We start from the raw sequence: 12342 nt of genomic DNA, 5'->3' as shown, positions 1-12342 counted from the left end.
AGAGCGCCAGAAAGCGGACAACCAATAATTTTTCATTGTTGGTCGACAACACCCCCTTGTAAAAAAGCGGAAAAATCAAAATGAGGTAAATGTATATGTATTGTTAGCTGATGATTTAATAACTATGCCGCTGTGTATCAGACACATTATGAATACCGGTTCAGGTATTTTAGCTAGCTCCGTTAGACCTGCTACTCCCTGCTCCTCCTAATCTGACAATGAGTCAAAAAAAAGATAAAAGTGGTTATTTGCGCACACGCGGCACAGTACAATACCTGTAATATGTAATAAACTAAACTCAACAAGTAAATAGTTTTACTCAAGTGAATACTCATATAATATTTTATGTATTTAGTTCTTAATAACTAATATTAGTACTAATAACAGGACTGAAGATGAGAGTCCCAGAAAGGTCCAGGATGAGATTCGTTAAATTTTAAACACATCGAGTTAAAACCTTTTTCTCTAAAGAAAGTGCAGAGTAAATACAAAGAAAGTTAAATAAATACATAGTAAAAAAATTACAATGTATTTCTAATATGGTTAACCCAAAATCTCAAAAATAAATAAATAAATACAAAGTTATGTCCTTGGGTACAATGCTGCTTATTATTAACAGATTAATAAAATTATACTCACCACACAGCAGGACATATTATTAGTCAGTTAATTCAATTAAATTGCTCCAAAAGGCACCAATACCACAAACACAGTTGAGAGGTCCAGTTCGGTGCCTCCGGTTAGCGTAGGTGAAACTTGGCACACACTGATCGGCCACAGCTGCCACTGACCGTGCCCCCAAACTCCAGTGTCGGGTTGCATGAGTTTAAAAAAGAAAAAAATCTCCCCCCTGGAGATTGACACTCTCTTGGAGCTGACTTCAAGTTGACAGTAGAGGAAATGCAGATTTTAGCACTTCCATGTTGACTTTGTTTTTCTTTAGCCCCAGAGGTTAGCACTTGGATCTCACATGCATCTCGGTCAGGTAATGTTTAGTAAAGTGTGGGGGATGCGGTGCATGTGAGAAAATAGATGTTATTTTAAAAACATCCCTGCTGTTTGCAGTTTAATTGGAATTGATGGTGTCAAATCTTCACACTGCAACTCAAAAGCTGGGTTGGGGTAGGAGGAACCATTCTCTGCATCAATCAGCCTAATTGAAGAAGACCATGTTTATGACACACATTGCTGTTTCTACAGGTGTGGTAAAAGACGGTGTGTTGACCATTGGCAGTGTATCCGTTCCCATCTACAACCCCGATCAGAAAATGAAGGTTCCTGACGTGCTCTTCTATGATAATCCCCAGGTAAATATGCGTTTCACAACCAGTCAAACAGCATGTCTCGTTCTAAAGCTAATGTGTAACGGTGAGAGGGCTGGAAAAGACTTTTAGTTCTAGGACATGACCCAGATTTGATCACATAAGAACTAAGGCAGATTACAACCAGTAAAGCATAATCTCAATTGTGCTTTTTTTCCCCTCTCACACTGAGAAAGCTTTGCTCGGTGGATCCACCACCTCCCGGATTTGAAGATCACACACCAATGAAAACACAGCTCTGACCCTGGTGTTCCTTGTTATCATTATTATCAATCAGCCTTTGTTGGATTAAAGAACAGTATTTCATTGTGTAAGGATTTTGCTTTTAGTTCCCGTATTAGCTGATATTTCCTCAGGCCGGGCGCTTTCTTGTCCCTGCTGGGCTGTTATCAGATATATGAGAGATACTAATGTGAGTGTTGGCCTGGCAGTGACATCAGCCCCACTACCCTGTTGGTGACCTCTGATTGCTTGTTATTGGTGGGATTTATGGGATAAGAAAACTCTTCTCTGTGTTTGTGGTGTGTGCACCAGGCGTGACTGTGCTTGAATGGATGGTTGGGGTTAGCTCGGTGCTGTGTTGCAGATTCAGTTTGGGTGTTTCGATAGGATAAAAGCGGAGTGGGGGGGGGGGGGGGGGGGGGCTCCTCCTGTTGGACTTTGTTGTTCAGTTTTTAAGATGTTCAGACACCAAAAATACAAGTCACACCCACTTTAGGGTACATGCTGTGAGTGTGAAAATGGGTAGAACTCCAAGTGCTTAACAGATATTCTTTTCACATTCCTCACAGTCCTACTTTTGTCGCTCTGTGCTGACTGATGCTGAGTTGTAAAAAATATCACAACTCAAGTAACTGAATCTGAATCAGATTTTAAATGCAGCACTTTCTTCAAGAATTAAATACAGATCGAGGCGTGCAGAAATCTGTAGGACCAAATTTTTACCTTAAGTATCCTTTTCACTGATGTCTTTTCTCTCTGGATGAATCAGTGGGGCTTTTGTTTGCTTTAATGCTCGTGTCTTGTGCCTGGTGCTCGCCTTATTGGTGACTTACCTGCAGTATATCCATGGAAGAACCAGCCATGGTAATGATATTGTGGCATCCTCTGGCAACGCTGATGAAGCTGTGCGACCCAGATACCTCCTTCTTCCCTGTTGTCTTTCTCCATGTCTCCATTCTGCCCTTTTTCCTCTGCCTGCTTGTGTTTTGGTCCGAAATAAAAAAGGTGGAAGAGGTTGAGATAGGATGGAAGCAAGGAGGATGCCCTACTTTATGAATGACCTGTTTTCTGTGCAAACTTTTTATTTATTTATTTTTTTAACATTTTAAGCTGATTTATCCTCAAACGCATGCAATTTTATTGCTTTTCCTTTCGTAACAGTTCACCAGAACATCCATCTGGGTTAAATTAAAATCTGAGTTACTTGTCACCTGAATATGTGTTTGCTTAAATGTCTCTGCAGCACATGATGGTGATGGAGGACATGCTGAAAGACTTTCTGTTAGGAGAGCACCTCCTCTTGGTGGGAAACCAGGTGAGTGACATTTCAAAGCTTGTTAATTGCTCCATATTGTAATTTCCTCTGCCCACAGAAAGGAACCCCGGGCAGCCTTTGTCCAAAAAGGTCCAATTATGATCAAGATTACGAACCCACTTTTTGTCGTGTTAAACAGGCCGAGCTCAGATCTGTGTTTGCAGAGGTGGTTCGGTCTTGTTTTTGCAGTAGTGGATTTCAGTGAAGTAGGCCACCCATGTCAGCTCTGTTTGAGTGTGGAGGGAAAAGTTATGAAACAGACTCCCTGCATCCTGATGTCACCCTCCAACTCTGCCCAGTCGCTGTTAGCATAAGGACACATGTAGCAACTCCTTGGGGGACAATCTGGGCCCCCAGCGTTGTCCAATTGGGCAGGGTTAAAGGAAGGATAGATGAGGATGGATGAGTGGACATGGTGTACTACGAGCCCAGAGGAGGGTTTCTGTGTGTGCACGTTTTTTGCGTTCATGTTTATTTGTGCGCTGGCATGTGAGAGAGACTGAGTGGGAGAAGGCATTTGCAAATCTGAGTGCAAGACCATGCACGGTTAAAGCTGAGACATTACGAGCTGTCAGAGTGGCTTACTGGACGTCTGACAGACTGGCCGAGAGATCCGGCAGGCTCTGTGGGAAGCCAGTGGGAGTCCCGAAGAACAGCCCCTGTCACAGCGAAGCACCATCAAAACTCAGGGATGCACTTGGCTCTCCCTCTCAGTGCTGCCTCTCTGAAGATGAAATGAATGCCTCTTTCTATTTTTGTAGTCTGTGTTACTGAAACACAGGCCACATATAAAGACTGATGTTATTTAATGGTGAAATGGGCTTTTATTCTGTGTCCCTCCACAGGGTGTGGGTAAAAACAAAATTGTGGACCGGTTCCTGCACCTTCTCAACAGGCCCAGAGAATACATACAGCTCCACAGGTGAGGAGAATCACGATAGCATCATTTTTCTGTCACTGTCTTTGCCTTTTGGAAATCAGACTTCATGAACCAACTAAAAACCGAGGTACTCTGCACCCTTTATCATAATGTAGCTCTGCCACAAAACATACCCTACATGCTACCAAGTATTTGATAACATTTAACATTGTAATTCTGATAGTAAAACCAAATAGTTGAAATTGTTATTTAAACATTATGGATACTATTGAAATGGGTGGCTAAAATTAAGAATAAAAATTATGAAATTGAACTAAAAATATAGCTGGAAGTAGCTATAAAAAAGAACCAAAATAGTGAGGTGTAATTGTGGACAGAGGTACTGAAATTGTTAGCCAACACTATAACATATGCTTGATAGCATCATTTCCTAAGTAATATTTTGGCCAAACTGAGATATCTGCCTAAATGAATCTACAGTGTTAGCAAAGTATAGTTAGTCAGATATCTCAGTTTGGCCAAAATATGATTAGGCAAGTATGCTATGAGGCTAATGATATGTAACAAGGAATATCAGTTTGAATTCGTCATTAAATGTTGTGGATGTCTGATAAATGGAGTAGTAGCTGAAAGTAGTGAATGAATGGATGAAACTGTAAGTTATTATTAATTCATTTTTTAAAAATGATTTAAACCTAGAGTGGGGAGTGTTCAGGGTGGGAGTGAGGGGGTTAGGGAGAAACTAGCTTACGTTTTCTTCTTGTTTTTCCTCTTTGTGACTCCTGCTTTTTCAGTGTTATACTGATTAATACTGTATGTCAAGCTGTAAAACTTCAATAAAGAAAGTTGAAATAAAAATGATTAAAAAAAAAAGGTCTCTATTAAGGGCAGCACGGTGGTGTGGTGGTGCCTCACAGCGAGAGTGAGTATAGAAAGCCTGAATAAAGCATCTAGAAAAGGCCTGGGTTCGATTCCACCTTGGCCCGGGCCTCTCTGTGTGGAGTTTGCACGTTCTCCCCGTGTCTGCGTGGGTTTCCTCCCACAGTCCAAAGACATGCACTTACTGGGGTTAATTGGTGACTCTAAATTGTCCATAGGTGTGAATGTGAGAGTGAATGGTTGTCTGTCTCTCTGTGTTAGCCCTGCGACAGGCTGGCGACCTGTACAGGGTGTACCCTGCCTCTCGCCCTATGTCAGCTGGGATAGGCTCCAGCCCCCCCGCGACCCTGAATAGGATAAGCGGAAGAGGATGGATGGATGTCTGGATGGTCCCTATTAAAGTGGAAAAGGAGATAAAGCAGGATATAATTTAGGACTGGCCCAACGTGTTCTTGACATGTGTCTCCACTGTGAGTGTGCAGTGTTCTTCAGGGGTTTTTTTTTTTGCCCGGATCCACTCCTCGCTCAAAATACGTGGTATCAAAAAGTTGAGGTTGTGATGGGTAAAACTCAGCTCGGGGCTTCACCGCAAGACTGCTGTCTTTGACGTTACAGTGGCAATCTACAGTTTAACATGAGTTCAAATGAGTACATTTCACCACGAGCGGTGTGGATAAAGGGCTTCTTTATTACATCTGATACGACTGCTGGAATAAATTGGAATGAAAAAGGAATTACTCGCCTGCTCAGTTTGTTTCATGTAACTTAAAAAATGGCAAACTGTCATTCACTGAGTCTCTGTGCTCTATCTTATAATGCTGTTTTAATATCTTGAGCTTTTGCAGGCACTTTTCAAGAGAATCTAATACATACCTGGTTCTGCTTTACATAAAATCTTTTATCTATTCTGGGTTCAGCTTATTTCACACAGCTCGTGTGAATATTAAACCGTCCTGTTATTTATTTGGATTCTTGAGCAGCTTCGTAACAGATTATCAGTGCCTAAAATGGTTGCCTGTATTTACTCTGGCAGGCAAATTCTGCGGCTTTCAGAAGTAATAACATGTGTTGCTTTGTAGTTGCCAAACAGTTGTACATGTGTGACAGAAGGAACAAAGCAACTCTATTTAAGGGACATGTGAGCAGCCAGTGTTTTCTCTTACTACCCTGCCAGCCTTGACCTTCTCATCTACACGTATCAAAATCTATTTTCTTTCCTCTGTAAATTAGGCCGTTCTTTCCCAGAACAAGGACCTGACATGCACAAACTAAAGAAAAGCCATTTTGATCTTCATTAACGAGGGGCCTCTGCTTCTATAAATACTCACATGGTGACACCTTAGCAAATTTAGGTCAGACTTGTGCATCGACTGACTGATGGTTAGCTTTATTCACATGGGCATTTTTTTTTTTTTTTTAGCTCAGCTGTTTCGAAGAAACAGTCGAGCTATTGTCAGAGCCTCAGCGGCGGCATCTGTTCCACAAAAACGTCATCGTGGGCCATAACTCGGACCTAGAATGTTCAAATTCACACTAGCTGCTGTTCAAGCTAGACTCATCAAACTTCACACAGTTGTTCACTGACTTTACTATAACAGACCCCCCCCCCCCCCCCAAAAAAAGAAAAAAAAAATATGAATGCAAAACTGCCGAGTGTTGGCACCCGCTCAGCACTGCTCTTGTTTGATTTTGGCACTAATAAGAAATCAGGGACTCTGATGGAAGCCAAGCAGTTTACTTGAGAAAAGTTCAATCCTGATGCAGGTCAGCTCTACATCAGTGACATATTCAGTATTATTGTTGTGGCCGATTTCCCCTCTGCCTGCGCGTGTGTAGTTGCTCAAAGTCTTGTGAAAGTCAAAGTGGAGCTAAGCATGGATGTGGCCTGGTTTGCTACTGTAGCAGCAGCTAATATTAGACCGGGGCAGAGGCAGGAATATCTGCATGTGGCTTTTGGGAGCCTGTGTGACTGGAAGCCTACAGAGATGTGGCTCAGAAAAAGCAAGACACATGCAGCCAGCCAGGAAGGAAACTAGGACAGCTCTGGGGTCAGATATTGTGAGATATCGAAGAGAAAGAGAGAGGAGATGTTCAGAGAAAGAGAACATTTTGGACACCACCAGGGAGTCACAGTTGTCAGGGAGATGTTTAGTGTTATGATTGTGTTGCCAGCCTGGTACAGTGTTATTGAGACCTTTGCAGCTGGACTACAGTTATCAAATCCAGTTATTGAATGATGTTCAAGTAAAGAAGCACAGCACACAAACACACTGTGAATAACTAGAAATACATGTGCAAGAAGTCATCACCAAAGTTTCCCTTGCAGTTCACCAAAGTTGCTTAGTCAGAAGAATTACTTGAACCTCTTTTGCCTTTACTTACGTTTTTAATCTTATTAGAAAGTTTTTCTGGGCGCGTGTGTAGCTCATGGGATGAGCAGGCGACTCGCAAGGCCCGGGTTCGAGTCCGACCTCAGGCACTTTGCTCCGTGTCGTTCTTTCCTGTCTACTCTGCACTATTACACTATCTAATGAAGGCAAGAGGACTTAAAGGTTTAAAAATCTAAGGGTGCACTCTTTTATCTAGCACTGTATAAATAAATGAAAAAGTACAATGTTATTGTCTAATAAATGTAGGCTGTACTTTTCCCTGCTGTGCATGTGCAACTAAAGTCCTTCTAAAAGCCAGTCTTACCACTCACAGCCATCTTTGAATCATTCTTAGGCAGTTTTTTTTAAAACCTTTATCTAAATGAATGAGGAGGGAGCATAAACATTAATTTTGGTGCTCACAAGGACATAAAAAACACATGTAGATTCCCCAGTCAAGTCAGAGTGTGACTTTCTGTCTAGTCGCACCAAAGCACTGAACAAATAGCATTGTAATTCACGTTAAGAGGTTACAGTAAACCAAGAAAAAGTCAAAACTTACCCACATCTTTACTGCCATATTTGGTAGAGTGAGATGCCTACCCGCCGTGATTAGCACTGTTGCCTTGCAGCATTTGAATCCATCTGGCCGGAGTTTTTCTGTGTGGAGTTTGCATGTTCTTCCCGTGTCTGTGTGGGTTCTCTCCCCGTACTCTGGTTTCCTGCCACAGTCCAAATACATGCAGTTAGTGGGGTTAGGTTAGTTGGTGATTCTAAATTGCTCATAGGTGTGAGCGTGAATGATTGTCTGACTCTCTGTGCTAGCCCTGCGACAGGCTGGTAGCCTGTCCAGGGTGTACCCTGCCTCTTGCACTGTGGTAGCTAGATCTCTATTCTGAGTGCCAGATTTACTCCTTATATATTGGCTCTAATGGAACCTTATGTTTTGTTTGTTTTTTTTGCCTCCTCAGGGATACAACAGTCCAGACGCTGACCCTGCAGCCCTCAGTGCGCGATGGCATCATTACATACGAGGACTCACCTCTGGTCAGTTAGTAGCAGAGACACTTCCTTTGTAACCACTTTATTATAAGTCAAGTCAAATGTATTTGTATAAATAATTCAGAGTGCTTTACAGAAGGATAGAAAGAGGAATACAAAGAGATTTTTAAAACATGTTTATGTTTATACTAGGGGTGGGACTCGATTAAAAAATTTAATCTAATTAATTAGGAGCTTTGTAATTAATTAATCGAAATTAATCGCATTTTAATCACATTTAAATATTTGACATGAGAAATATTAATTTAAGTTTGGTTGATGAATAAATCAATATACATAAGCTTAAACTTCAAAATTTTATTTTCCCACCAGTCTACTACACAGACCAACGAAGGGTGGAAGTGCTCCTGTCATAAGCAAACTCCTGAAATTAAAGTTAAGCATCATAACTGGATAGTTTTATTCAACATTAATGTCTCACTTAATATAGTTGGAAGTTAATCATTAGCTCAGCTGTATTCCTTGATGTTGAAATGTGTCATGCTTGTTTTAACAGCTTATTTTGAATTAAAGACTTAAAATTAAACCACAAAAAGGAGAAAAAGTTCATTCTTCGTTTAACAGCTGCTTTTACACAGCTGTGCTTCCCACTCACGGTTGCTAGGCGACATGAGCTACGCAGAGGTGAGGGCAGGCGACGCTGATATGAAGGCTAGCCGCTCACTTCCGGCCTTTGCGGTCTTCGTGGGCTGCGAAGGACGTGAGCCAGGTCCTTCGAACGATGCGGCCGCTCAATTTTTGACATCGTGCGTCGATATAATCTGTATGCCTGGAACTCGTGCACTGAGAAACGTTCCGGTGCAAAGCGAGATTAAAATGCGTTAAAATTTTTAATTCGTTAATTTCCCTGTAATTAATTAATCGAAATTAACGCGTTAAAGTCCCACCCCTAGTTTATACATGTCATGATATAAATCATGCATAATCAATCATGATAGAAATATAACTACAACAATTAGAAGTGAAATGCAAACAAGACTAGAGTTGCTTATATATAGTTATATATATCTGGCATGCTAATGTCTACTATTGATGGCGTCACTGCAAATCCAGGTTGTTTCGCCCACAACCTTGGCCAAAGCAATGTCAAAACAGCAGTAAAACTATTGGAGGATCCAGTCCTCTACAGACAGCTGTTTTACTCTGCCCTGTAATGACTAATCTTTAGACCATATGTGGACACAGGGAACAGCCCATTAAAGGACTAGAGTCCCCCCCTTCCCTTGTTCACAGATGTCTGTGTATATCTGGTGGGCTAATGCCTACTGGAGATGCATTCATGACCACAAATTCAGGTTGTTTCTGGTACAACCTTTGTGAAAGCAATATAAAAACTAGGAAAACCCAATCCTCTATCGTATGTTGCTGGGACAGCTGTCAACTCTGCCCTGTAATCACTAATCTTTAGACCATATGTGAACACAGGGAAACACTGACTAGAAAATAAAACCAATAAAAGGTTAAAAGGAGGTCACAGACATGGTTTATTGATATGTCACTTCAAAAAAATAAAGTTTTAAGCCCTGATTTAAATGGGATCTCAGGTGTTCAGGAAGTTTTCCCCTACAGGTGAGTACCATAAAAACTAAAAATTAATTCAGATTTTTTCGTTCTAATTCTTGGAACACGTAGAAAGCCTGTTCCTACTGACCTGAGTTTTGGTGCAAGGCACAGGTAGATTTGAAATGGAGCTAGGTCTAAGTCTATTTAGCACATTGTAAACTACTGGGATTATATTATCTTTTTAGACACAGAAAGTCACTGCAGAGATTTGAGAGCAGGAGTAATGTGCTCAATACTGCTATATTTTTAAGTTGGTAATAGGCTGGTTTTATAGTTGTCTTTATGTGTCTGTTACAATTTAGGTCAGAGTCTGTAATTATTCCAGGATTTGTTGATTGGTTTGAGGATTCATGCTTTCTATAGAGGCAGAGACTTTAATTCTTTTCTCTTTAGGGGCTGAAAACAACTACTTCAGTCTTTACTGAGTTCAGTTGCAGGAAGTTTTGGTGCATCCACTCACTGATTTGTTCAGTACAATTTTTGAGTGAGTGTAATCCCGAGGTGACACCGAATTGTATGGTTGTGTGTCATCTGTACAACGATGGTACAAAATATAATATTCTATAATCTGAGCAAGAGAGATCCCATGTATATGGTAAATGGAAAAAGTCCCAGAATGGACCCTTGAGGAACTCCACATGTAGGCTTTGTTCATTCAGATTTAGAGTTTAACGTAGTGCCCACTTTTCTAGTGTAACTGTGCTAAATGTAGCACTGAGATCCAGTAATACCAGAACAGTTTATCTGAAGCACATCTGGTGCTACGCAGGTGAAAACCTCTTTCAAAAAGTTTGTATGCAAGGTATGGAAGCAGTGAGTTGTAGGTCTCATATTCTGACCAATTTCTGTTCAAGTTGTCTAGTGGTTGAATATGTGTCAGACTGACAACAGTATATGAATGCTCAGGGCCTTTCATTATATTCCACTTATGATTAGCAATAGTTTGCCTTATTTTCTGGACTTTTTGGTGAAAGAAAGATGCAAAATCATTGCATGACTTAGTGGATAGCAGTTCTGGTGGTACTGGTGTAGGGGGATATGTCAGTCTGTTGATGACAGAAACTAGTGTGTAATCATTATTGCTTTTTTTATTAATAATCTCAGAGAAAAAAAAAACCCTCTCTTGCCCATTTTAGCTCAAGATTAAAAATAAGTATTATTTTGCTTGGCTGGATAGCAGCTGTTTTCATGCCTACCTGTCTACCCCAGCTGTCAGCAGTCTACCCCATTAAATACAGAAAAATAGAAATAATAGTAGCTCTGTTGTTATAATCACCTAAAGAGAAGAAACCTTGCTATCTATGTCTTCTGTATGCCTAAGAATTTTTTCAGCTTATTTGTCCAATAAGCAGATTTCATATCTGATGACTTCTCAGAACACACTGTCCAGTCCTTTTAGCACAGTATGATGCACACCTACACAATCCCAAAAATAGGACTACTCAAAGTAAGTGAAAAAACCTTGTGAGGGTGGACTGTGAATGTGTAGGGCCTTTGAAGGGAAGGTCCGTTTTGATATCAAATTGTTTTTTAAAAAAGTATATAGATTTTACAGTGTTGTGTTTTTGTTGTTGTTGTTGTTGTAATGACAAGAGTCAAAGTATTCACCAAAGGAAATGATTAAGCTGTTAGAATAACATGTTTTAGTGCCTTTTATTAGTCAAGTAACGTGTGTGTGTGTGTGTGTGTGTGTGTGTGTGTGTGTGTGTGTCTCTTCAGGTAAAGGCTGTGAAGCTTGGCCACATATTAGTAATAGATGAGGCTGACAAAGCTCCTACAAATGTCACCTGCATCCTCAAAACCCTGGTGGAGAGTGGAGAGATGATCCTGGCTGATGGGCGCAGAATCATCTCAGGTGCACCCATATGAACATTCACACACACACACACACACACTTTGACAGTAGACATGTCCCAGATATTGTATACGGACAGAATGAGGACCATTTTTAGGATGAGTTAAGGATTGCATGTCCTGGAAGACAAACACGAGTCTTCCATCAGATGCAGGCCACTGAGGGAGGCTTAGGGTAAAAGCCTTTATGGACAGGTACCAGCAGATTTTGGATCATGCTGCACTGTAAACATTTAGTTTTTCCATGTATTCCCATGTAATCACATGGGTTGCTGTCAGCTACTCCATTCCTGGGAGGCTCATCCTCCCAGTGAAGTGTAAATACAATCCTGAGACTTCATAAACATGAACTTCAGAGTATTAGGGTGCTTGTTTTGGTCACGTGTTGACAGCAACTGTCCGTTCCACAGGTCCACGTGAAGCCAAGGGGGGGCCAAACACCATAACCATGCACCCAGACTTCAGGATGATCATCCTCGCTAACCGACCTGGTTTTCCTTTCCTGGGCAATGACTTTTTCGGAGCTCTAGGTATGCACAACCCCCACCAACTGCAGCAGTTTTCTGTTACAGTATTTAATAGTGTGCACATTTTAAACAAGCATTAGGAAAAGAAACTGAGACTCACATTATTCTACTGTGATTGTTTAGTAAATCTGACTGTTAGATATCCAGGGAAAACCAAGCCCTGTTTAAGGAAAATGTAGAGAGAAAAGACAGATTGTACACTTCACAACTTACAGTGTGAACCTACCACCAAGACACCCCAAGGTGCATTCTTTTTGAAGTTAGAGTCAACATTCCTGTAGGTGCAGCACAGCAGATCTACATGTGCAGCTTTAAGCTTCTGCTGTTACGGTTTTGACTGGTGGCACAG

The 12342-nt window shown here is 41.1% G+C and overlaps 1 protein-coding gene across 1 annotated transcript in view; it reads left to right on the top strand.

The window, feature by feature from the left end:
• Positions 1 to 12342, top strand: part of vwa8 (von Willebrand factor A domain containing 8) — a 118066-nt gene that overhangs the window by 38381 nt on the left and 67343 nt on the right. The window contains exons 19-24 of the mRNA XM_030757502.1: positions 1201 to 1307; positions 2788 to 2859; positions 3705 to 3781; positions 7959 to 8034; positions 11332 to 11467; positions 11877 to 11996. Of these exons, the coding sequence (XP_030613362.1) occupies positions 1201 to 1307; positions 2788 to 2859; positions 3705 to 3781; positions 7959 to 8034; positions 11332 to 11467; positions 11877 to 11996 (588 nt within the window). The remainder of the gene's footprint in view (positions 1 to 1200; positions 1308 to 2787; positions 2860 to 3704; positions 3782 to 7958; positions 8035 to 11331; positions 11468 to 11876; positions 11997 to 12342) is intronic.

The sequence above is a fragment of the Archocentrus centrarchus genome, chromosome 21 (genome assembly GCF_007364275.1).
Source record: "Archocentrus centrarchus isolate MPI-CPG fArcCen1 chromosome 21, fArcCen1, whole genome shotgun sequence".
Lineage (NCBI taxonomy): Eukaryota > Metazoa > Chordata > Actinopteri > Cichliformes > Cichlidae > Archocentrus > Archocentrus centrarchus.
Note: the sequence above shows the minus strand (reverse complement) of the source record. Positions and strands in the feature narration are given on the sequence as shown.